Below are 24,751 nucleotides of genomic sequence, written 5' to 3' on the forward strand. Positions count from 1 at the left end.
CCCCGGGGCTTTCAAGTGGGTGTGGCCCATGGCCAGAGCCCTCCCACCCCACCACAGGTACCCCGAGAAACGTTGGTGACCATCTCCCGGCCTCACTCCTTACATGGGGGAACCGGGCCACGGTGGCCTTGGAGCTGAGCCTCCCTTCTGACAGCCTGGGGTGGGGTGGGGACACTGGGGCCCACACACCCAGGAGGGTGGCCCCTTGACCAGCATGGGTGAGGGGCCTGCAGGGAGAGGTATGGGGAGGTGGGGAGGTGGGGAGGGAAGGAGATGGGAGCCGCCCCACCGGCTCAGCGTATACATCAGGTGCTAACTAAAGACCCAGGTGGCCTCGTGTGTAGGTCCTCATCGCTGCTGGTGCTGATAGGAACGGCTGCCGCACAGGGGGCCCAGCTGGGCTGGGGGCTCGCCCCAATCGTCTCCCATTCCCACACTCGGCTCGCCAGTGGGTGGCACCGTGGCCATTTCTCAGATGAGGAAGTAGAGGCCCACAGGGGAGCCACGGGAAGAGGTGCACTGACACCTCTGCTGAGCCCGGGGCAACCCAGGACCCCAGTTTTGAGAGTCACGATGGTGGCCTGTGACCAGCTCAGGGACAGATCTGCAGGAGACCTGGGCCGGAGCCACACAGCCTGTAACCGTGATAATCCAGCAGGCACTGTCAGCACCTCCTTCCACCCCTGGTCACCTTCAGCACCCCTGGGGCGCGGGGGTGCCGATGGGAGTCTCGTCTCCACGTTGCCCAGGCCCTGGAACCGGGACGGGATGGGGCCAGGACCTGACTGTGGCCTGTGCTGGAGCCAGGGCTCTATGCCACCACGTCCCGAGCTCCCTGGTGCAGGACTGACCCTGGACAGTGACATGTGCCTGTCTGCTCCAGGAGCAAGGCTGGGGCACGCAGGGCTGGGGCACTGGAAGTTAGGCTGAGGCCTGGTTCCCGCAGTGCCCTCCGGGGACAGCTGGTGTGCTCACTAGAGTCTGAAGTATCTGTGCTGTGAATAGGGCCATGTAGGCACAAGCACCTCCTCCATCCTGGGGCTGGCCTCCCCAGATGTCCCTTTTCCCCTGGGAGCCTATACGTCTGCCTAAGTAGCTCACTTAACTTCAGGAGGGACTTAGGTGATCATCCCAGAAGGCTTCCTGGAGGAGGTGGCTTCTGCTCTGGGTTTTGAAGGATGAGCAGGAGTTTTCCAAGTGGCAAGCATACCAGTTTTGAAGTCTCACTCTCGGGTATGTTATGTCCAGGGTGAGGCATGTCTCAGCACAGCCCTCTTGGGACTGAGTGCAGTAAGTGTTGGAGCTGCTCAGGACGTAGAAGTCTCTGATTTGACAGATGGAACAAGGGAGGCCCTACAGAGGCTGCACCGGCGGTCAGTGGCAGAGCCTGGCCCTCCCAAGCCCTTTCCCCCAACTGCTGGCTCAGCCCAAGGAAAGAGGGACTGCGAGTGTGTTCCCCAGCCTGTTTACCTAGCTGTGAGACCAGGGTGACCCCAGGCACACCTCCACCCCCAACTGAGGACCGGGAAAACCATGCTGGCTCCTCGCTGTGTGCTAGGTGTGTGTGTGGGGAGGGGGTTCTGGTTATCCCCACTCGACACAACAGGAGCCACGTGGAGGCCGAGGCCAAGTGCTCACTGTGGCTGTGCTGAGGGCTGGGAAGCCCTGATGGCGCCCTCACTGCTGTAGACCCCTTCCCCCTACACACACCTGCCGCCCCAGGGGGTCGCACGAGGGGAGACGGGCACCCTGCAGGGCCCCGCTGACCTGCCTTCTCTCCCTCCCTCCTGCAGAACCAGAGCTGGGCTCCGGCGCAGGCCCTGCCGGGGCGGGCGCCCCCAGCCTCCTTCGGGGCAAGAGGGGAGGACACGCAGCCAGCTACCGGATCGTGGCCCCTAGAAGCCGGAACGAGAGAGGCTGAGGGCAGCGGAGGCCCCTCGGGGTGGACCAGGCCAGCTTCCCTTCCGAGCCTGGCCTTGGCCAGCTGCCCCCAGGGACCGCTGTCCCTATTTATGAATGTCCTCAGGGACCCTTCTGCCGTCAGCGCCTTAGGGGGGTGGGCAGGTGTCAGTTCTGGCACCCCCGTCCCAGTCTGAGACCAGGGGAGAGTAGGGCCTGGGAGGGAGGTGGCAGCCCAGGCCAGGGGTGAGGCAGTGCTCAGGGCCCTGGGCCTCAGTTTCCCTCTGGGACGGCGCGGTGCTGGTCTTCGGTGGGGGGAGGGTGGAGGTACGAGGCTCCTGTGCGTCCGCTGTCTGGGGACCCAGGCCTGAGGCCCCGAGGCAGTGGGAAGCCGGAGCTCTGCCTTGCCCGCTCCTCCCCAGATCTCGGGGTGCCGCTCTGCACCCCTGCCCTCCTTGGCTGGTGCTGGCTTGCCCTGAGGTCAGGCTGCCTCATCTCTGGACAGTCCGGGGCTCCCTGCCCCAGGTCTGCCCCTGAGCCCCTCGGCCCCGCCCCTGCCAGTGCCCGGGGCAGAGGGTGGGGATGTGCAGAGAAAGGGGCCACCTGCTGGATGTGTGCTGGCCAATAAAGGCCTCCAACCCAGCCCGGGCTCCGCGTGTGCTTAGATGGGGGCAGCCGGGCGGGGCCGGCTGCGGGGGACCCTGACGTGGGCACCAGCAGAGTGGGGAAGGGTGCTGCTTGGCAGAGGGTCTGGGCAGGCTTCCTGGAGGAAGAGGCTGCACCAGCACAGGGACAAGAATCCTGGGCTCCAGACACCAAGGAGCTGCGGTCGGTCGGACGTTCACTCACTCACCCACCCCATGCCCACACACAAGTCAAACCCGAGTGCTGCCTCCAGGGAGGTCCAGGCCGAACCAGACTGGTTTTTATTCTAAATGAGAGCCACAACCAGGGCGGCGTGCTGCGGCGCTCCATGGACAGCAGGGCCCGGCTTCATCACCCAGGTGATTCTCTGTGGCCCCACTCTCCGCTGCAGCTAGGGGGGCCCAGGGCCCTTGGGGTGGGCAGAGCCTGCCCTCCCCTCGGTCACCAGGACCTCGGTGTCCACCTGCCCTCCGACCAGCAGTGACACGGCGCCCTCCACGCGGCCTGTGGCTGCCAGCGCCACCACGGCCTGTTCTGTGGGGAAGCCCATGCGCTCCAGCTGCTGCAGCCTGTGAGGGCCCGGGGGCGGGCAGGGGACAGAGAGCGGGGCTCAGGGCTGAGCCAGCCCCCTGGCCCGGGCCCACCCCTGCCCAGCCCACCTTACCGTAGAGAGGACACAGAGGACTTGGGCAGCCGGAACACACTCTGCGGCTCCTGGGCCGGGGCATCCAGGAGCGAGGCCTGGATCCCCTCCTGCAGCAGCTGCTCATCTAGCGTCGCCCACACGGAGGGCTCTGCGGAGAAGCCGGGCCTGGCCCAGTCCACGCTCTCCCAGCTCAGCTGCCGAGCCCCCAGGCCTGGCGGGAAGGCTGGGTTGTCGCTGCGGGACCAGGGACTAGGGGAGACCACGTAAGGAGGCCCAGGGATGGCAGTCCTGTTGGGGGGCAGAAGCAGGAGGGGTCACCACAGGCCACGGCCACGGCCGCCAGCGCCAAGGGCCACGGCGACTTCCTCACCTCACTCCAGCCGGGTGGGTGACAGGCAGCTCAGCCAGGCTGCCCGGCGTGGGGAGGAGCCTCAGAGGCCAGCACCCGGCCAGCGTCTTGCATAGGGTGCCCTCCTGCAGGGCCTGCAGCCGGTGCTCCGACAGCTCCAACCACTGGAAGGCCCCGGCGGCGTCTGGCTGCCCGGGGCAGGGCAACTGGTCAAGGAAAACCAGAACTGGCTGGGGGTGTGCCCGCCCGGGTGCCGGGACTCCCCTCCGCTCTCCTCACTGTGGTCCCGTAAGGAGTGTGTCACCACGTGAGCCCGCAGTGGAGGCTCACCCTAAAACCCGAGCTCAGCCTGCACGGTAGCCACCCTGACCCACTCCGCGTGCCTGCTCAGGTCTGCGAGACCTGCCCCCAGCCAGGCTAGCGCCGTCCTCACACATCCGGGGCAGCGGTGTCCCCCGTCCAGAACAGGCTCCTCCCTCAGAACCACGCAGGGGCTCAGCCTGTTCTCCAGCGGCCATGGCAGTGGCCTTCCTGATAAACACTGACTGCCTATGCCCCTGCCCCACTGGCCACAGGCCACTCTGTTCCCAGAGACCCCAAGCTCGCTCTGGCCTTGGCCTTCTGTGCCCCCTGCCTGGCCTGCACATCCCAGCTTAGATGCCATCTCCACAGGAGGGTCCTGGTTAGTGGCTCCTCGGGCTACCTCGGCCCTCCCGGGTTCCCCATTGCACCTGGCGCCTCCACCTCACCTTGAGCCCACAGTCCCCAGCTCAGAGCATGGCCCAGAGAGAGCTGTCCCTGGAAATGTGTGCACACAGCTTCTGCATATCTCAGGCCTGACCCCCATGCCACTTGCTTCCCAGCGGCCCAGCCACAGAACCCACCTGTCCACACAGGCCCTGAACTCAGGCAAAGGATACAGGCCAGGCCGGCAAGGAGGCCGCAAAGGAGCTGCAGGAAGGGTGGCTCGGAGCTGAGCAGCGGGGTCAGGGCGAGGAGCAGCCACGGCAGCAGCCACGGCGGCAGTGCCCCCTGGGGCTGCCTAGGGCAGTGCCCCTGGCCGGCCAGCATGGCCAGGTGGACGGGCATGTACCCGCAGCCGCCAGCAGCGTTCGATACCCCCAGGCCCGCCAGCAGCACGGCCAGCAGCCCGGCGGCCAGGGAGAGCAGGACAGAGGCATGCAGGAACCGCAGCGTGCCCAGGTGGCACTCCTGCCACCAGCCCAGAGTGGGCAGGAGCAGCAGGCTCAGAAGCAGGCCCGGCAGGGCCGTGTGGCCCAGGGCATGGGTCAGGAGCCGATGCGCTGGGAGAGAGAAGGGGCTTATGTGCCAGGTAAGCGGCCCCGACCTCTCGGGTTGTCCCCAGTGTGCTAGGTCAGAGGTCACTCTCCACCAGGGCCACCCGCTGAGCCAGCCTCCCCTCACCAGGAGCCAGGGTGCTCCCAGCCTGCACTTCACCACGGATGGAGGGGACCAAGGGCTTCCAAACCCTGCAGCTCTCCCTGGCTGCGCTAGGCGGAACAGGCCACACCCACTAGTCAGATCTTGGCTTTCGCACCAGCAGCCAGGTACCGGGTACTCCTGTCCCAGGCACACGTGGGTCCTTCTCACCCCACTGACAGAATGCGTCCTGACGACACTGCCTGCCTTGGTCCAGGCTGTGTGGCCTTGGACAAACAGCTTAACCTCTCTGAGCACCATCTGGGCGCCTCCAGTGTAAACTGGAGCAGCTGCGACTGGGAAACAGGCACTGGGCCGAGGCCGCCCCGTGAGCCCTCCTCCCGTCCTGCTTAGCTGGAAACGGTACTTATGTCGAGAAAAGGGCTCCTGGCCGTGGATTCCCATGCGTCCCTGCTCCTGCTGAGGCCCTCTGCCCCCTCTCCCTATTGTGGACGTGGGTGAGCTGGGCACACGCCTGTCCGAGCCCAACCTTCCCCAATCCCCAAGGCACTGAGTTCCACCCCTGCGGGAAGCACGCTGCTCCCGCTAACCGCTCTCTGGCCTCCTCCCAGGGGCACGTGGCTGGCCCTCACCCTGCCAGGGGTCCAGCAGCAGCTCCGGGGCCAGGGCGAGGCTGGGGCCGGCCCCTATCAGCCACAGGCTGCCCAGCAGCAGCATCAGGGCTGAGGAGGCGAGAGGCAGCGCCCGAGCCGGGAGGCCCGCGGGGTCCCTGGTGTGCATGTCTCTACTGCAGGCAGCCAAGGTGGTCCTGGGGCTGTGCGCTGGGGATAAAGGAAACAGTAACACGAGTTATTGCAGTTTTTCTCTCCCTGCCTCACTCTCCTACCTTACCGGCAGCTCCCTTGTACAGAGGGGGGAAACTGAGGCAGGAGAGACAGGCCCAGCTGGTTGGCCACAGAGGAGCTCAGACCCTAACCCAGGGGCTCACTTAGCCATCTTGCACCTGTCTGTGTGCAAGGATGGGCAGGGGACAGGCACAAAGACGCCCGAGTCCTGATGGCCCCTCAAGAGGGGTCTCGGGTGGGAGGCACAGAGCCAGTCGGGTTGGGCTGCGGCCCTGGACTGCCCACGGCAAAGTCAGGGCCATCTCCAGCCCTCTTCGGCGCCCCTCTTCCTTGGGGCTGCCACCTTCCACCTGCCTCTGGGCCCAGCCTTAGCATTCCAGGTGGCCTCAGCATCACCCGGGGCCCAGCTGATGGCCAAGCAGATGGATGGAGGGCTGGAGGAGAGGGGCAGGGGGCAGGAGTCCCACACCCCGAGCCAGCCCACATCTCCTCCCCGGCCCACCCACAGCCCCTCCGACCCTGGCTCCCCGTTCCACAGGAAAAGTCCCACTCTCTGTTCCACCTCTTTCTGTGGTGTGTCCTCAGGCATGCCACTCAACATCTGGCCCCTCCATCCTCATCTGTTAAGATGGGGGTTAAAGAAACCCCTTCCGCCTTGAGGCACAACAGGTTACGCCAGGTTTCCGGCGTCTACATCCCACATCCAAGCGCCTGGTTCCAGCCCTGGCTACTCTACTTCCTATCCGGCTGCCTGTTGCTGTGCCTGGGAAGGCAGCAGATCACCCGGCTCAAATAACTGAATACCTGGCACCCACATGGAATTCCTGGCTCTTGGCTGCAGCCTGGCCCAGCCCCAGCTGTTGGCATTTGAGGAGTGAACCAGGGAACGGAGGATCTCTCCCCCTCTCTGTCACTCGGCCTCTCAAATAAGTAAATATAGTAAATAAGCCTTCTCAAAAGCTATTAAAGGATCGGCCTATAATACCAGCATCCCATATCAGAGTGCCAGTTTGGCCCAGCTTAATCCAGCTTCCTATCAGGAGCCTGTTGCTCTATCCGGGTCTCCCACTTGGGCCATCTTCCGCTGCTTTCCCAGGCACATTAGCAAGGAGCTGGATCGGAAGTGGAGCAGCCGGGATTCGAATCTGATACAGGATGCTGGCGTCGCAGGCAGCATGTTGGCCGGCTGTCCTACAACGCTGGTGCAACAACAAGAACTTTAAGGAATTTGTCCACTTAAAAACTAAATGGGCCAGCACTGTGGCACAGAAGGTTAAGCTGCTGCCTGCAGTGCCGGCAGCCCATAAGGGCACCTGTTCAAGTCCCAGCTGCTCCGCATCCCATCCAGCTCCCTGCTAATGACCTGAGAAAGCAGTGGAAGACGGCCCAGGTTCTTGGGCCCCCATCAGCTATGTGGGACACCCAGATGAGGCTCCTGGCTTCAGCCTGGCCCTGAAGAATGAAGCAACAGATGGAAGATCTCTCTCTCTCTCTCTCTCTCTCTCTCTCTCTCTCTCTCTGTCTTTCCCTCTATCTCAGTAACTCTTTCAAATAAATATATTTTTTAAAAAGCTGAAATGGGCTAAGGCAGACTCCAGCCTACAGCCCCTGCTCAATTAACCACAACTCTCCCTACTGATTGCAGGAGACACATGTGGCCCCCAAGAGACGGCCGTAATAGAGAGGCAGCTTCAGTCTAGCTGGTCCAAGCCACAGCCCTCAAATACAGCCACCCTCTGCCCCTACAACCCCTACCCTCGCCCACCCCTTCCCCTGGCCGGGGCTGTCTCAGGACTCCCATGACTCCGAGCAGGAAGCAGGATCCCAGAGAGCCGGCAGACTGCCTCATGCGCTCCCGTGCCAATGGCATCCTCTGCACCTGCCAGCTTCCGGTGGGAAAGATGCAGAAAGCTCCCTGCTCCCAGCAGGCAAACTCCTACTCACCCTTCCAAGTCCAACTCAAATGTCCCCTTCCCCTCCCATCAGGGATCTCCTCCTGCCGTGTACTTGGACTACCGCCCAGATTCCCCAGGGTGCCCGACGCCCAGCTGGTGCTGCTTCTGTGCTCCCAAGAGACACCAGCGTGGCCCCCGGTCCTGCAGAGCGATCCGGGGCTGGGCTGAGGTCCAGGAAGTGGGCAAACGCCAGCCTTGCCTGGAGCAGGGTCTGGGGCCAAGGCACCCGCTCCAAGCCACCTCTTGCACCTCCACAGCCACTCCCCGACCCTGGCACCTTGGGCAAGGGTGCAGGGTTCGCCCACGGACACACAGCTGGGACTGAGCCCTCAGGCCCTTCCACCTGTACAATGAGACTGTGCACCACCAGGCCCTGCCTACCTGACGGGGCAGCCAGGAGGGCAGAATGGGGAGTCCCAGGGTCTGGGTCCAACTCAGCTTTGTGACTTTAGGGAAAGCACTCAAGTTCCTCGGGCCTCAGTTTCCCCTTCTGTGAAAATAAGGGCATCGGATGGGGGGGGGTGATTAAAGGGCCTTCTCAACCTCGACCGTTACTGGGGTGGGGGGCTCTCGGGGCCTGGCGCGACGCTCGAGGCCGCCCACCCAGCCGACCGGCCTCGCCCCCTCCCTCGCCGCGCCGGGCCACGCGTCCGAGGTACTCACTGCGGAGCGCGCCCCCGACCCCGGAAGGCCGGGCGGGGCCCCCGGGGGTGTCGGCACTGCTTTAACTCCCGGCCGAGACCCAAGAGCCCCCCGAGCCCACTCCGCGCTCACCGGGCGCGTGACCCCGGCCGAGCGGCCAGGCCGCCCCCTCCCCCGCCGCCCGCCGATTAGTCAGCAGTTGTTCTAGGCCCGGATCCCTTCCCCCAGCCCTCCCGCCGGCCTCCGTTTCCCTCCAGGACACACTCTTCAGAGACGGTCCCTAGAGCCAGCGGACGTAACCATTCCGAGCAACCTCGCCTCGAGAGGAGAATCGCTCCGGTTTGATACCGAGACCTTCTCACGGCCCTTTCGGAGCTATTTTGGCCCGAGTATCACGTCCGGCGCTCTTTAGACAGTATTGGGGGGCCAACGTTTCGGGCCAGGAAATCGAAAAAGCGGTGGTACCTCCCACCTTGTCCCACCCCCGTGGCCTGGCCCGATGGTAGCGCCCGAGGTTGCGGGTTTCGCGCCTGCGCAGTGCGGCGCCTAGGGGGAAAGCGAGAGGGAGACGGACGTTGAGAGAACGAGGAGGAAGGAGAGAAAATGGCGTCCACGGGTGAGTGTTGGGAACTGCGGTCGTGCGGGCGACAGCCGAGACGCCCAGGCTGGGGGCCTCTCGTCCCTGGGGGGTGGCCGGGAAGACTAAGTGGAGTTGCTGAGAGGGGGTTGAGGGGCCCGCCGCGGCCTGACGAGCCCGGGGACCCGCGCGGCCCCCTCCCCTCCCCCCACCGGCAGGGCCGGTTCTGGAACCTTCCGGCGCGCGGGGGGCTCGTGGCGGCGGGGGCGCGCGGTGTCGCGCGGGGCCCGCCTCGGCCTCCATTGTGTGGCGGCCACCGGGCCTCGCGCTCGGGGCCGCCCGCCACGTGGGCGGGGCCAGCGGTCCCGCGTGAAAGGGGGTGGCGGGGTGGGGGGGACGCGGCCAGGCCTCGCGCGCGTCGCCCCGAAACCGGAGGCCGCTCCCTAACGGCGGCCGCTGCCCTCGTGACTCCTGCGGCCCCCTCCCCCCGTTTCCAGGGAGGCCGCCCTCGTGCGGGGGGCGACTCGATCACGGGGAGGCTTCGTGGGGAAAGCGAATGAACCCCGAAAATAAATAAATAAGAAAAAAATAAAAGGGCTTTGCGGGTGTGTGAGCCGGGGCGGGGGGCGCCGGCGACCCTCACGCCCGCCCGACTCTTGCCCGATGGAGCCGTTGGCTGCTCCCCTCGAGTTGCTTTTTTGTTGTTTGTTTTGATTTTTTTTTTTTTTTTTTTTTTTTTGCTACTGGTTCACCCCTCTGCCAACCGTCCCCAAAAAGCAATTAACTGGCTTCCCGGGGGCCCCTGTTTGAGCCCACGCCGAGGGAGAGCCGTTGTATAATAAAGGCCAGCCTGGATCGAGAGACCGGAAAGAAATTTCTGGACCCTCTGACCCAGGGGGAACAAAAGGGCCGAGGCGGCCCGCGCGTGTTCCGGCCTGCGCGAGGCCCACGACCTTGTTTACTGGGTGGACGTCAGGGGGGCGGGGGCGGGCGCGGTGGGCTTGGGAAAGCCAGCCCGGCGGGGATCTGGGGGCCCCACGGCGGTTACTGGCCGCGAGCGAGGGCCACGTTTGGTCGGGGGGGAGGGGGCTCCCAGACTCCAGGGAGAAGAGGGGTCGGGAAAAGTCCGGCACTGCCCAGCCGTGTGGATAGTGAGCTGGCGGTGCCCGGCGGTGCCCTTCGCACCCGCGTGCAGCCTCGGCCTGAGCGGGCACAGTGGATGTGGAAGTTCCCGCCAGGCCCTGCTGGGCTCTTCACCAGCCGCCGCCGTGTACACTCTGGGTTCCAGCTGTGGTTTGTGTAGACGCGCGCAGTCCTGGGCTCTGTGGGGGACCCTGGGGGAAGCTGAAGGCTTGGGCTAGACCTGGTGACAGGGAAGGCTAGGTGAGACCTGAGAGCTAAGCGACTCGTCCCAGACCAGGCTGCTCCCTGCTGACTTGGGGTCTTCGTGTAGTCTGAGGTTCCCACTGTGGCCCGCGCGATCGTGGATGTCCTGTGTAAGCGTCATGTCAGGTACCTAAAGCATCCTTGCGGCGTAATGAAGAGCTGCCCTGCAGACTTGCCGGGAGCTCCCGCTGAGGCCAAGGAAGCAGTGGAAGTTTGCTGGCACCCTCCATGTCCCCTCGGTTGTCGGCACTCGGGGCTGTTTGTAGTGAGCTTCTAAAGCCACACGTTTGGGAATTAACAGCAACCGATTGGCAGATAATCTACCCATTAAGTGACTAACGTGTTTGAGGTAGTATGATGTTTTTGTGCTGTAGGGAGACCTAAGTTCTCAGGAAACAAGTTTGCTGCTTCTGTGAGCCCACCAGTGTAGGCTGGAACCTGTGGTTTCACACTGATCTGAGGTCATGAGTAGTTCCGTGGCAGCTTTGCCAGTTTTTATGTAAGTGTTCTCGTGTGAAAGCCTTCTTGCAAACGGTGAACTTCCATGCAGTGATTTAGACCCATCTCATACAGAAGCTCAGCAAAATGTAGGTTGAAAGGTGTTGGGTTTTAGGTGTTTCGTTGGTGTATTTGTGAATACCACATGGAAGAAACAATTTGCATTTAATTTGTGTATGTCCCAAGTGACTTCCAGTGGGTGCTCTTGAAAATGCTTTAGAAGTGCCTTGAGCAGATGAGTTTGTTCATTATAGGTCAGTAATCTTTGGGCAGTTGATTTGATGATGTTGGTGATTCAGGGTTCCGAGGGAAGGGTCAACCGAGGAAGGCAAGTCAAGTGAAGTGTAAAGAGGTAGGAAGACTGCAGTATGCAGATTCGGCAAACTACTTTAAGGTGGGCCTGGGGATTGCCCCTCCACGAAGAGCTGAGATGTCAGAAAGACCCTTTTGTTTGGGCCTAATGGCGGAACTGTCTTCAAACATAGAACAAGATAAGTGTTCTTGTGGAGAGGAAGGAGTTGGGTAGGATTTTTAAAAATAATTACCTTTTTTAAAAAGGAAAAGCTAAATTAAATTTAATGTGACTTTAATTTAGTACTGCTGTAAAAACTTCTTAACCACTTTATTTTGTTTGTTTTTACTGCTAAGTGGATCAGGTTTAAGTCCCTTCTAAATTACAGGAACATTTACTTAGAGAAGGGAAGAAAATTTGTGACATTTGTAAAAGTTGAAGTCATTTTGAGTTTCAAGAAATAGGATGGCGTTACCTAAAACTAAAGTAGTCTCAAAAAGATTAAATGTTTTCTCCTTGCCGGTTTTCAGGATTCTGCCTTAACTGGGCTTCGCTGGGATTTATAATATCTAGCTCTTGAGTCACTGTACAGATGTAGCCCTGACGCAGTCAGCAAACTCTTTCAAGCACTCGATTGTGATGGCTGTCACTGAGTTTTCTGCCATCCCATTGTGTTGTGGGATTTGTGAGAGTGGCCGGCAAACTTGTTTTTGAGGGAATGCAGCTGTTCTATAACTAGTCTGATGGTCAAGATTGTGATGTCGTATGTCTCTTTTTAATACAAAAGTAAAACTTGGTAGTGGGTCTTGTTTTCTGTTAACCTTAGGGTGATGGTCCCGTTTGAAATGGCAGCCTGTGGTTAAGGGGTTGGGGAGGTTGTGGTCATGGAACAGGCAAAGTACCACTGCCGAATCAGCTGATCTTGATCTCATTAGCTAGCACCATATTCAAATATAAGTTTAATTGGCATAGACTTTTTGTTGTTTTGTGTTGAAATATGAGAAGTATTCATTTGGACCTGTGTGGGGCTGTTGGTTTAAAATCTAAACAATTTAAAAAATTCTACCACCTGAATTCTTCTTTTTTCTTTTCTTTTTGTTTCCACTACTGTGACACTATTTTCTCTCCTTTTTTCCCGTAGATTACAGTACCTACAGCCAAGCTGCAGCCCAGCAGGGGTAAGTCATCTTTTACAGCAGTGTTGTGCTGCATGTTTCAGAGTAGAGAGCCTCCTGTAGTTGTAGACGATGCAGTGGTGGAATCCTCATGGTCTCCATTCAGTTCTTGCATTTAATTCTTTTGCAGCTACAGTGCTTACACCGCCCAGCCGACTCAAGGATATGCACAGACCAGCCAGGTAATCTTTAAGATAATTATAATGAGCTGCATCTCCAAGTAAAATGCTTCTGCCAGCCACCAAAACAATAGCTAGCACAGATCTTTTCAAAAAGTTAGGTAATAGAAATAGGACATAATGATGCACTTGTAATCAAAAAATACCCAGGCATTGAAAACTTTGAGAGTGGTTTAGGAAAGCACTCTATTCTGCTGTCATAATTGATTGGGGATTGGCTCCTAATAGCTTTCTAGTATATCATTTCTCAGGGGTCCTGCTCAAGCTTGAGAGTCTGTCTACACATTTATACTTGCATATTTAAGTATATTTAACTTAATCATCCCAGTAGTTCTACAAGTGGTAATATGACTATTTTGCAGATGACAAAATTATGCACAGATATTTATTATATGACTTGCCAGAGATTGTACAGTAAGTGGTGGGATCAGCTCTAAAACCCATGACTGCCTAGCTGAGGATCTCCTGACCTCTTTCCATTATATCGATCTGTATAAATGCCCAAGCCCACAAATCCTAGAAATTCGTTTCCTAGTATTCTCAAGATCTGGAATTCTGAATAACTGCCATGGAAGCATATGGGGCCAGGGAGAGTGTGATGTCTTTGGCAGATCTTACATAACTGGTCATTCAAACAACCTAGAATATGATCATGCTAATATCTGAAACAGCAGCTCATTCTTTGCCTGGTTTTTAAAAAATTCAAAAGTTCAAGAACCAGTGCTCTTGATGTGTTAGCCATAAGAGGACATGTAGTGTTTTGGTTGATTTTTAAAGTATCTGTGTCATGCTGAAAATCCTGATTTTTCAGAATTGTCTCACAAATTTTAGCCCCATCTTCGTTGTCTTTCTCTTTGTTCATTTTGTCTTCCTTGTTTCCAGTCACTAAAACTGTGCTCTCCTAGGTGCTGGCAGTTAACACACCTGTGCCCTTAATTGTTCTTCCCTTGAGAGTGTCTCGTTTATCTCCTGTGAAGTTAACTGAGGTTTTTGACCAAATACTTCAGTAACTTTTTTGTAGTTAAATTAAATGTGAATGAGTTAGATAAGTGGTTAACTGCATTCATAATACTGTGATCATTGGTCTACTTGTAAAAATTCTTTAGAAAGCAGTATTTTCAACTCCGCTTTTTCAATTTAGAATCTTAAAAGTAAGTCACTCCATTTTATTGTTAACACATGAAGTTCATAAATGAAGCTCGTGTATCTACTTTCTTTGGAGCAGGCTTACGGGCAACAAAGCTATGGAACCTATGGACAGCCCACTGATGTCAGCTATAGCCAGGCTCAGACCACTGCGACCTATGGGCAGACAGCCTATGCAACTTCCTACGGACAGCCTCCCACTGGTAAGGCCTGCTTAGAGTTTTAGGGTCATATTGGCCAGGGTATTTGCTAAGAGGATGCTCTCGGGTGTCTGTTCTCATCCATACTTCGGCCTCTGGGGGTCCTCTATACTTAGGAGAAGGTGTTTTTCTTTTTTCCGTTCCCTCCCTTATATTCTCTTTGAGGAGTCTCTAGTAGAATGTGGGTGGGATAAATTCAGGGGAGAAGAGAATTTTTTTTTTTACCTGTTTGTACAGTCGGTGTATTGGCTAATTCAGAACAAGATGGATGCTGTATAAAAGTCTAGTAGTGCTGAGTTAAGAGTGAGCCGCCTTAAACTGAGCTGCTTAAAAAATCAAACTGGTTTTCACATCTGTTTGCTTCATCTGATAGTGTACCCTCTACTTTTTGTTTTGTGCTTTCCACAGTAGAAGGGACCAGTACAGGTTTGACTATCCTCATTCTTGCATGGGAAATGCTTTTCATCTTGTCTAACCGTGTAATGTTTATCCTTTAGGGGTTTCCATTTGTTAACCCCCGCAGTTTCTAACATCACACACAATAAGGTGCTAATGAAAAACTGCTTCAGGTGCCATTTGCAGCTCCATGTCCTTTTCTGTATGGTTTTTGGGAAGTATTTTATTAACATTACTGGATCTCGAGCTTTGATATTCACCTTCCCAAAGGAATTTCAGATGATTACCTCCCAGCTGATGTCTCCTTCTCCCGGAAGGATGGATTGCATGATTAGATTGATTTTGAGGGGCAGACTGCCACCCTGCATGTATCATGTTTGTCTGTTGGTTGGTGTCCAGTTCAGACACATTTTATTTTCTGCTGTGTTATGAATTACTTTAATTCATAAGATGTCTTGAGTACATATACATAAAAGTGTATAACATTTCAGGAAGCTGAAAAAAGCCATTCTAAGAATTAGAAGTAGTTGTATATCCTGATACTGAGGTTGAATGGAAAATGTGAAAAACCTGTGTTTTTTTAAGTATTGTGTAATGTTTCAGGCTCTACCTCTTTCCCATCTTTATCATAAAAATGCTTTGATACAGAAAGTCTTTGCTTTCAAACTGCAATTCTTTATATGTGGTGTAATAGGTGGAAAATAACTAATTTATCTCATTGAAGACTCCTATTTTGAATTTGAGAAGTATTTTTCTGTTCTAATTTGTATCTTCAATAGGATGGGAAATTTTTTAAAAAAATATTTATTTATTTGAAAGGCAAGGAAGAGTTAACAGAGAGGGAGAGAGAAGGAGAAGAGACAGATCTTCTCTCCACTGGTTCACTCCCCAAATGGCCACAACGACCAGGGCCAGGCCAGGCCAGGCTGGAGCCAGGAGCTTTCTTCAGGTCTCCACATGGTTGCAGGGCCCCAAGCACTTAGGCCATCTTCTGCTTTCCCAGGTGCATTGCCAGGGAGCTGGATGGAAAGCGAAGCAGCTGAAACTTGACCTGGCACCCATACGGGACGCTGGTGCTGCAGGCCCTGGCTTTAACCCACTATGGTACAGAGCTGGGCTCCCCCCCTTACGTTTTTGTTTCAGGTGGTGTGTTTTTTTTTTGTGTTTGTTTGTTTTTTAAGATTTATTTTTATTAGATAGGCAGTGGCAGAGAGAGAAATGTCTTCCATCTGCTGGATCCAAAGCCAGGAACCTGGAGCTTCATCTAGGTCTCCCATGGCGCTACAGGGCCCCAAGGACTTCCATCAGGCCATCTTTTGCTTTCCCAAGCAGTAGCATAGAGCAGGATTGGAAGTGGAACAGCGGAACGAGAACCCAGAACCGGCACGTTTATGGGACGTCAGCACTGCAGCCCTACCTTCTGTCTTTGTTTTTAGTTTGTGGCTTAACCCACTGCGCCAGCCCCCAGAGTGGAAGTGTTTGTCTAAACTTTATGATGCTGGCTCACTAGGCTAATCCTCCACCTGGGGCGCTGGATTCTGTCCCGGTTGCTCCTCTTCCAGTCCAACACTCTGTTGTGGCCCGGGAGGGCAGTGGAGGATGGCCCAAGTGCTTGGGCCCTGCACCCGCATGGGAGACCAGGAGGAAGCACCTGGCTTCAGATCAGCGCAGCATGCCGGCCGTAGCGGCCATTTGGGGGGTGAACCAACCGAAGGAAGACCTCTCTTTCTCTCACTGTCTAACTCTGCCTGTCAAAAATAAATAAATAAATAAAGCTTTGTGATGTTAATTGTAGTTGGGGGAAGAGCTGGATCTGAGATTGTGCAGTCTGAATTTTTAGCCAGAATTTTAAGAATGTGAGATTGACTTAACTCATTAGAAGAATGGTTTGAAAATAGATACTATGGCTTAGATTGAGCCTTTTGGATCCCTAGATAATTTTATAGGAATGAAGTAAGATCATATACAGGGAAAGTAGTGGTCTTTGGTTTCTTTAGATGCCATGAATTCATGATGTCATTGATTTTGGGAAAGTCCCATCTTGACTGTAGGCCTGAAAAGTGTAAGAGCTTTGAATATGGAAGCCAGTAGGTTTAATGAGCCAGCAAGGAATACTTGTATAGACTTCACATTTTATGGAGTGCCCTTCATGTTTTGCTTAATTCTCCCAACAACTTCGCAAGTATTGGAACCAAAATAAAACCTGATGAGAAAACTCAACAAACCAAGTAGGAGTCTTACGACATATACTTTTTCCTCACTTTATGCTATCTTTATACATAAAAGCCACTGGATAATTGGAATGTAGGGCTTTTTACTCTCAATTCAAATAGTATTTTGTTGTTGTTGATTTATTTATTTATTTGAAAAGCAGAGCAATAGGGGAAAAACAGATCTTCCATCTGTTTAGTCCCCAAATGATTGCAGAAATCATTGCTGGGCCATCCTCCCCTTCCTTCCCAGGTGCACTAGGAGCAAGCTGGATCAGAAGCAGAATAACCATCTGCACTCCAGTAACGGATGCAGCATTGCAAGCAGTGGCTTGCCCCAGTGTGCTACCCCAATCCTTCAAATAGAGTTCTTAAATTTTGATTTTTACTATCTAAGTTGGACATAGTTTTGGTAGTCCATATAATTTGTTTACAGATTTATTTATTTAAAAGGCAGCCTTAAGAGGGAGAGACAGAAATCTTCCATCGGTTGGTTCAGAGCTGGACTAGGTTGAGGCCTAGAGCCTCATTCGAGTCTTACCATGGGTGGTAGGGACCCAAGCACTTGGGCCATCTGCTGTTGTCTTCCCAGATGTATTTCAATCAGAACTGGATTGAAAGTGGAGCAGCTGGAACTTGAACCATGCTCATACGGAATGCTGGCTTTGCTGGAGGCATCTTAACCTGATGCATCTCAGTACCGGCCCCTATATAATTTTTTGTTTGTTTGTCTGTTTAAGATTCATTTGTTTACTTGAAAGAGTTACACAGAGGAGGAGAGGCAGAAAGAAAGGTCTTCCATCCGCTGGTTCACTCCCCAGTTGGCTGCAGTGGCTGGAACTGCACTGATCAGGAGCCATTCCTTCACGTCTTCCCTCGCGAGTGCAGGGGTCCAAGCACTTGGGCCATCTTCTACTGCTTTCCCAGGCCACAGCAGAGAGCTGGATCGGAAGTGGAGCAGCCGGGACTTAAACCGGTGCCCATATGTGATGTCGGAACTGCAGGCAGCAGCTTTACCTGCTACGCCACAGCACTGACCCAATATATAATGTTTCTTAGCACCTTTTCCCTTCAGGTCCTTACCACAGGTTAGATATGTTGTCCTTTTTGTTGTTGGTCTTTTTTGTCATCAAATCATTTCACTCTGTTGATTTTCTTGTTCATTTTGCTTGATTGCTTGTCGGTACTATGGATTAATTAAAATATTATTTATTAATCCAGTGTCTATTACTGTAATCTTTAGTACTACAAGCTTGGCATTAACTTGCCACATAATTTTATGAGTTACTACCTCAATAAGTTTCAGGTTTTGTTTTTTCAGTTGCTCTTGTGAATCTTTGCTTGTCCTCATGTAGGGGAAAGAAGTATGTAGAAGAGTAGTAGGGTAGATATAATTAAGTCCTAGTTAAATTTAAATACATCTGTGCTTTATATGGTTGACCTTAGGACTCTGCAGGGAACTTTTAAATTATGTAAGCAATTCAGATGAACAGAATGCCACTTCTAAAAAACTTGCATTGCTTGGAGCTCCCTGCTTTGTGAAATATATTTTGCTTGTGTACATTCCAACCTCTAAAGGGTTTTTGGGGTTTGTTGTGTTTTTTTTTTTTTTTTTTTTTTTTTTTTAAGATCTTTTTATTTATTTGAAAGGCAGAGCTACACAGAGGACGGGAGATAGAGATCCTCTATCTCCTAGTACACTCCCCAAATGGCTTAACAACTGAGGTGTATCAGGCCAGAGTTAGGATCATCCTGGAACTTCTGTGTGGGCATTCTTTGTTGCCCTTTCAGGCACATCAGCAAGGAGCTGGATTGGAAGTGGAGCAGCTAGGACTCAAACTGGCGCTCACAAGGATTGCTGGCGTCACAGGCAGCAGCCCAACTCTGCGTCATACCAGCCCCCAACCTGACAGTTTCAAAAGAAAATTATGGCCTCTGTATAATTAAAGAATTTTCAAATGTTTGGGGTGGAAAAGAAAATATTATAGTTAGAAAAGATGCCACTTATTTTGAAGATTGATTATTTGAAAGGCAGAATTACAGAGAGAGGGAGAAACAGATACTTCATCTGGTGGTTCACTTCCCAAATGCCTGCAGTGGCTGGGGCTGGGCCTTGCCAAAGCCAGGAGTGTTGTCTATGTCTCCTACATGGGTAGCAGGAACCCAGGCACTTGGGCCATCCTTTGATGCCTTTCCAGGGTGTTAGAGAACTGAATCAGAAGTGGAATAGTTAGGATTTGAACCAGCGCTTACATGGGATACTTAACCCACTATGCCACAGTGCCAGCCAACAATTGTGATTATACAAAAAATTAAAGTTGATATTTGTTTTGGCTTAATACAGTTAGTGAGGACATGTTTATTCTAATGAAAGTGTAAGGCCCTAAACTTTCTTTTTTTAAGATTCATTTATTCACTCCCCAAATGGCCACAACAGCTAGGGCTTGGCCAGGCAGAAGCCAGGACCAGGATCTTCGGGTTTCCCATGTGCTTGTGGGGACCCACGTGCTTGGCCATCTTCCACTGTTTTTCCAGGTGCCTTAACAGGGTGCTAGATGGGAAGTGGAGCAGCCAGGACTTGAACCAGCATTCATATGGGATGCCAGTGCCACAAGCAGTGGGTTTACCTGCTATGCCATAGCGCCGACCCCTCTCTTTATAACTTTGATTTCAAATAAATAAATACATCATTTAAAAAAAAATCTTTTTTAATGAGATTTGGATTTTTCTTTGGATATAAATGCTGACATCTAGACCAAACTTTCTATTGCATGGCTTTTATTTGTGCTATTAACCAAGAGGAAGACAAAACGCTCAGTACGAGGAAAAGTGATGGCACCTTTTATAAGAAAGGGACTCAGAAACTGCTGGCTTGAGTTTTGCTCATGCTCCAAGCCCAAGTCCCACAGGAAAACACATGGATCCTGCCTGATCTGGCAAAGGCAGGAGCTGGGGAGGGGCTCCGTCTTGGTGTGCAGCACACCTGTGAGAACAGGTCTTTGTGATACTTAAAAGAGATCCTAAAGGGGAGGTGGGTCTATAGGGTCTGCCTTTGATATTGCTGAGCAGGAACAGGGCCCCTTTGCTTGTGGTAGGTAAGTTAAGAGAGGAATTGAGCTGGGTAACTTGGTAATCAGCCAAGATCTAAGAGTTTTGGAGTTTTATGTCAAAGATGTTACCTTCTAAAGGTTTGTTTAGGGCAGTATTAAGTTTAATTAAAAATAATTTGCCACAGAACTTAAATAGGGTAACCCGTGTGTGTTAAGCAGATGTAATTGTAGCATCTCTATTACTTATATGCCATTTAAAACCTTGGTGTTAATAACAGCATTTGTTCTAGTTGTTGCCTGAAACAAAATCGGTTCGTGAGAGTGTTCAATCAAGTGTTAACTGCTCCCACAGGAAATTAAATGCACGTTCTCTAGATTTTTGTTTCCTTAAACATGAGCTATCCATGGTGCAGTGTTTGGAACTGAAAAAAAAATTTAATTAATTACTTACCCAGGCTACAATACTAAACCTGTACCTGGATCATTATTTTTTGGCAATTTTTAATTGCCACAAAATTTGACACTTGCCTCCTTTTGGGGAACATTTGTTATTGCTTGAGGATTTTAGGGAGTACTTAAGTTTGCTAATTGAGAAACTTAACAGGAAGACCTGCTGGCAGGATCACAGGATCATTAACAGCAGACTTGGCTGTTACTGAATGTCTTCAAGAGAGGGCAGAAGGAACCCTTTTTCTTTAGCAGCACTTTCCTCTAGTTACTCATTCTCCTGTTAGATACGAATTCAGAGCAAGTGAGATGTTATTTTGGTTAAAAAAAAAAAAAGCAGTACTTTGAGAGATCTTAGGCTTTAAATAGTGGTTTGTTGCTGCTCTTAATGGAAAATGTTTTAAGAGAAAATTTCATGATGACTTGAAGGAGATGGCTTTCAGACTGTAAATGTCTGGCAGATCTCTGAGGGATCCCAAAATGTGACAGAACTCTCCTTTGTTCTAGGTTATACTACTCCAACGGCCCCCCAGGCATACAGCCAGCCTGTCCAGGGGTATGGCACTGGTGCTTACGACACCACCACTGCGACAGTCACCACCACCCAGGCCTCCTATGCAGCTCAGTCTGCATATGGCACTCAGCCTGCTTACCCAGCCTATGGGCAGCAGCCCACAGCCACTGCACCTGCAAGGTAAGACCTCACTCACGTGCTCCTCCTAACTACAGTACATCAGCCTCGGATTTGCGGGAAAGAAAGCAGCTGTGCAGAGTTGGAGACCCTGTGACTTAGTTCTTTAGAGTTGCTACTCTCATGCTGTTAGTGTTGACTGTGTTCTTAGTCATTACAGTGATTAATGTGCTGAAACACACCTCAAAAGAATAATCAGTTTTCCAGGGAAATGATGACATGTAACGGCCAAAATAAGCAGTGTCACTGAATGTGTTGTCAGATTTCAGAATAGCGACCTTCGGGAGTAGCTAGAGGCTGCTGTTTTTACTCTTCTAAACCCAAAAGAGATTTGAGTGTTGTCCCTGACAACATACTAATTGATGGGATTATATTTCTGATACTTTTATTGGCCCTGCAATGGATAATAGCTTTGTCCCTGGGATCAGCATGGTAGTTCATAGTTCAGAATGTTAAGTAACATGATGTGAGTCTAGAAAGAGTTGTGTGATCCAGCTGTCCATAAAGGACGTACCTGTGGTACAGAAAACCAAGCGCTACGGCCTGAGTTTAAGCAGTTGATGTGATTGTCTCTTCATATGTAAAGGCTCTGTAACCTAAATATCGTAGCCAAGTATTAATTCTCGTCTTGGTGCCCGACTGTGGGATCAATATTAAGTCCAACAGAACTCATGCCTCATGACTGGGTAGGAGGTAAATAGTATTAATCACTCCTTAACAGAAGATTTCAGGTCTTTGCTTTAGACAATGCACTTAGGTCGCTTCTGCATACAGTCTTGAAGGAAAACTGAATTCTGATTTGAATGAAGACTTAGGGAATAAGCACGATCAACTTGTAACCTAGACTTTTTGTCTGCTGTAGAGGTAAGAAATTAGCTGTGTCAGACACTCGAAAGCACTTCTAAAATGCACAGTGAGTAATCAGAGCCACTTGGCTGTTCGCACCTGATAGATAGCCTGTGCAGTAGTTAGATTAAACTACCTGGTTAATTCCCAGATGGGCCCCGTTTCAGTTGACCTAGGTTCTTCAGAGTTACCAGGTAAACAAAGTCCCATTTGATGCTGAGGTGGAACAGTATATCCAGGCCATAACTGGAGGATTTTATGTATGAACTGATTTTTTGTTAAGTCATCCATTTTGGTTCTTTGTTAATTTTCAGTCCTTACCACTTCAACAGCAGCTGTCTGTCTCTCATGGCATTTGCTCCCTTTTCCACTGGATAGAGGGGGCTTGTGCTCCCTTTTCAGCTCAGTGGAGAAAGCAGTACTCCTGTATCCTGTATGGTCTGCCTGTTGTTTATTGGGGCTTGGCTTAGCTCCAGCTCACTCTGGCACAGCCACGGTGTAAGCTGTTAGGGCTAAGAAGTTGTAGAAAGAAACCCTTGGATTTTTTTCCTTTGGGATTGAGATTGATTTTAACAGCAGTATATTCCACTTCATCTGTGGGTGGCGGGTGGTATGTGTGTTTTTATGTGTCCCTGACTTGCTGTGATACTTCCATTATGGAGACTTTGGGGCAGGATTCTATTAATCTATGGCAGACCAATTTAGGAGATTTCTTTTTCCCAGTTCTTAATAAATGAGGAGCATAAACTAACAGAAACTCACAGTTTATAAAACCAGGGGCTTATGTAAATGTTTCTCTGACTAAATCTTGCAGTACAACAGTTATCTTTGAGAAAAAGCATTTTCTTCCTAACAAAGCACTTCCCTCCCCAGATCACTTAAGTTGGTAATACAGTGTTGTAACCGTCTCTTACCACTCCTAATTTATTGTGGACCAGATGGAGCCTGTTGATGTTTCTCCTGAGGATATGATTGATATCTAGCCTTTCCTTGGTGTTTTCTTCAGACCTAATATTGTATGTTGTTCATTGATTTATTGTAGAGCTCTTAGCCAAGATTTTTGTGGTTGAGAAACAAAGTCTTACTTTTTATTTCTCCTTTTAGACCACAGGATGGTAACAAGCCAGCAGAGACTAGTCAACCCCAGTCTAGCACTGGGGGTTACAACCAGCCCAGCCTAGGATATGGACAGAGTAACTACAGTTATCCCCAGGTACCTGGGAGCTACCCCATGCAGCCAGTCACCGCACCACCATCCTATCCTCCTACCAGGTCAGTCTCTTGTGTATCTGCCTCTTGAACTATTAGAATGACACAGTTATTTTCAAGTTATCGACAACTTGCTTTGACTTCTTAGGTAAGATATATTACCTGAGCCTTCCAGTGACCACATACAATTACATGAAAGTCTCGATCCTAAGACTGGTGTTGTGGCGCAGCTGGTTAAGCTTCTGCCTGCAGCTCTGGCATCCATATGAGTTAGAGTCCCAGCTGCCCCATTTCTGATCCAGCTCCCTGTTAGTGCCTGGGAAAGCAGTGGAAGATGGCCCAAGTGCTAGGCCTGCTGCCTCCAGCTTGCTGCTGGGAGACTCGAATGGAGTTCGAAGCTCCTGGCTTTGGTCTGGCCCAGCTGCAGCTGTTGCAGCCATTTTGGGTACTGAACCAGCAGGTGGAAGGTATCCCTCTCTGTAACTGCCTTTCAAATAAATAAATCTTTAACAAAACAAGACAAAACCCAAAAACCTCAGACCTAGGGTTTCTATGGCATTGCCTGGCCGCTATTAACTGTACAGATAAAACCGTAAAATCTAGATGCTTCCTTTTAATTTTGTCCATTTAGTTAATTCAGAAAATGAGGAGTAGTAGATGAAAACATGTAAGCAGAACCACAGAAGCGACCTTCTCCATTTCAGGCATGATGGGCAGAGTGCAGGACACTACAGGGGAAAAAATACTTTGCCTGAATCATTTTGTATTGAAGACAACTTCCATAGAAGGTCTGTTGTGTACCAGTCTTAATGTTTGAGCCAAAACTTTCTCAAACCACAATGGCAGCTATCATCACCGTCTAGTTTTCATTTGTTTAAAGTACAAAAAAAAAATGCAAATTTTCTTATCCACACTTAATTTGAAGTAGATTTTCAAATGAATTATCTTGATTTTTGTCCTGAAGTGTTAACAGAAGTAGCAGCAGGTTTTGTTTTTTGTTTTTTGTTTTTTTTTTCCCCACCCAACACATCAGTTCAGAGTACAGCAGGGGAGGGCATTTGTCCTAATGGTTAAGAGGTTAAGGTGCCCATTTTCCATTTTGGAGCACCTGGCTCCTGACTCCAGCTTTTTGCTGATGTAGATCCTGGGCGGCAGTGATAATGGCTCAAGTAATTGGGTTCCTGCAACCCAATGGGAGACGTATGTTGCATTCTTCTGTCTTCACTTCTGGGTCAGACATGCCATTGGGGACATTTGGGAAGTAAAGGGACAGATGGGAGCTTTTCTCTGTATCTCAATTTTTTTTTCTTTTCTTTTTTTTTTTAATTTAAAAGAGTTACAGAGAGAGGTCTTCCATCCCCTGGTTCACTCCCCAACCAGTCACAGCAGCTGTGCTGATCAGGGGCCCAAAGACCTGGTCCATACTCAACTGCTTTCCCAGGCCATTGCAGAGAGCTGGATTGGAAGTAGAGCAACTGGGACTTGAACCAGCACCCATATGGGATGCTGGCACCACAGGTGGTAGTTTACCCGCTACACCACAGTGCCAGCCCCTCAAATAATTTTTTTAAAGTATGGCAGTTGTAAGCAGATTTAGGAACAACTAGGGCTGACCAAGTTAAGTGTCTGTATAACTAGGAACAAGAGTTTATAGCTGTTCCACAGAACAGACTCCTAGATACTTTGTTGTGCACAGTTAATTTGGCAGATCAGATCAGTGTGCAGGAAGAGATGCTATTCATAGTTGTGGTGAAGATCTTGGTGTGACAGACACTGTTTAAAATATGTTGTCCTTTTTGTTTTTGATGATTGTGGTTCAGCAAGAGGGTTTTGTTGCATGTCATTTATTCACTCTGGTCAATGTCTAGAGTATAGATAATGAGGCATGTCTGAAAGCTTGAGAGTTGCAGCAGTTAAATCTTAGAGGGAAAACTACCATTTTTATATGGCTTACCCCCCCACACACAAATACAAATACACATTCACTCTGTGGGCAGCTTTGTCTCTCCTGAAGTTATTGTTTTCACCCATGAGAATTACTTGAGGTAAGCTTAGACTTGAATTCAC

The 24,751-nt window shown here is 51.6% G+C and overlaps 3 protein-coding genes across 12 annotated transcripts in view; 2 read left to right on the forward strand and 1 right to left on the reverse strand.

Annotated features, from left to right (window-relative positions):
- Positions 1-2,539, forward strand: part of EMID1 (EMI domain containing 1) — a 45,904-nt gene extending 43,365 nt beyond the window's left edge. For 4 of the 6 annotated variants that reach the window (XM_062182475.1, XM_062182474.1, XM_062182477.1 and 1 more), the window contains one exon: positions 1,794-2,016. In XM_062182475.1, the coding sequence (XP_062038459.1) occupies positions 1,794-1,921 (128 nt within the window). In that variant the 3' untranslated portion in view covers positions 1,922-2,016. Of the gene's footprint in view, positions 1-1,793 lie in introns of all 6 variants that reach the window. The other 2 variants (XM_062182472.1, XM_062182473.1) reach the window with 1 other exon arrangement.
- Positions 2,540-2,797: 258 nt separating this feature from the next.
- RHBDD3 (rhomboid domain containing 3) lies at positions 2,798-8,622 on the reverse strand. Of its 3 annotated transcripts, none has more exons than XM_062182249.1 (7): positions 8,515-8,622; positions 8,122-8,230; positions 5,573-5,761; positions 4,460-4,843; positions 3,561-3,723; positions 3,209-3,478; positions 2,798-3,113 (listed from the first exon to the last, which is right to left on the reverse strand). In XM_062182249.1, exons 3-7 carry the CDS (start codon positions 5,718-5,720, stop codon positions 2,936-2,938), a joined length of 1,143 nt encoding a protein of 380 aa, XP_062038233.1. In that variant the 5' UTR covers positions 5,721-5,761; positions 8,122-8,230; positions 8,515-8,622; the 3' UTR covers positions 2,798-2,935. The 3 variants fall into 3 exon arrangements, with proteins under 3 accessions (XP_062038233.1, XP_062038234.1, XP_062038232.1); XM_062182250.1 differs by lacking the exon at positions 8,515-8,622 and adding an exon at positions 8,404-8,490; XM_062182248.1 differs by lacking the exons at positions 8,122-8,230; positions 8,515-8,622 and having other exon boundaries at positions 4,460-5,653.
- Positions 8,623-8,893: 271 nt separating this feature from the next.
- The window catches only part of EWSR1 (EWS RNA binding protein 1), a 30,843-nt gene continuing 14,985 nt past the window's right edge, over positions 8,894-24,751 (forward strand). For 2 of the 3 annotated variants that reach the window (XM_062182245.1, XM_062182246.1), the window contains exons 1-6: positions 8,895-8,998; positions 12,277-12,313; positions 12,441-12,492; positions 13,715-13,838; positions 20,446-20,632; positions 22,580-22,747. In XM_062182245.1, the coding sequence (XP_062038229.1) occupies positions 8,986-8,998; positions 12,277-12,313; positions 12,441-12,492; positions 13,715-13,838; positions 20,446-20,632; positions 22,580-22,747 (581 nt within the window). In that variant the 5' untranslated portion in view covers positions 8,895-8,985. Of the gene's footprint in view, positions 8,999-12,276; positions 12,314-12,440; positions 12,493-13,714; positions 13,839-20,445; positions 20,633-22,579; positions 22,748-24,751 lie in introns of all 3 variants that reach the window. The other variant, XM_062182247.1, reaches the window with a different exon arrangement.

This window comes from Lepus europaeus, chromosome 23 (assembly GCF_033115175.1).
Source record: "Lepus europaeus isolate LE1 chromosome 23, mLepTim1.pri, whole genome shotgun sequence".
NCBI classification, from domain to species: Eukaryota; Metazoa; Chordata; class Mammalia; order Lagomorpha; family Leporidae; genus Lepus; species Lepus europaeus.

Coding starts and splice junctions, on each gene's coding strand:
- RHBDD3 (XM_062182248.1), bottom strand. CDS start 5,384: ATGGGAATCCACGGCCAGGAGCCCTTTTCTCGACATAAGTACCGTTTC. Junction 3,724..4,459: donor CCTCCTTGCCGGCCTGGCCT/GTATCCTTTGCC, acceptor CCGGGCAGCCAG/ACGCCGCCGGGGCCTTCCAG. Junction 3,479..3,560: donor ACCCACCCGGCTGGAGTGAG/GTGAGGAAGTCG, acceptor GCCCCCCAACAG/GACTGCCATCCCTGGGCCTC.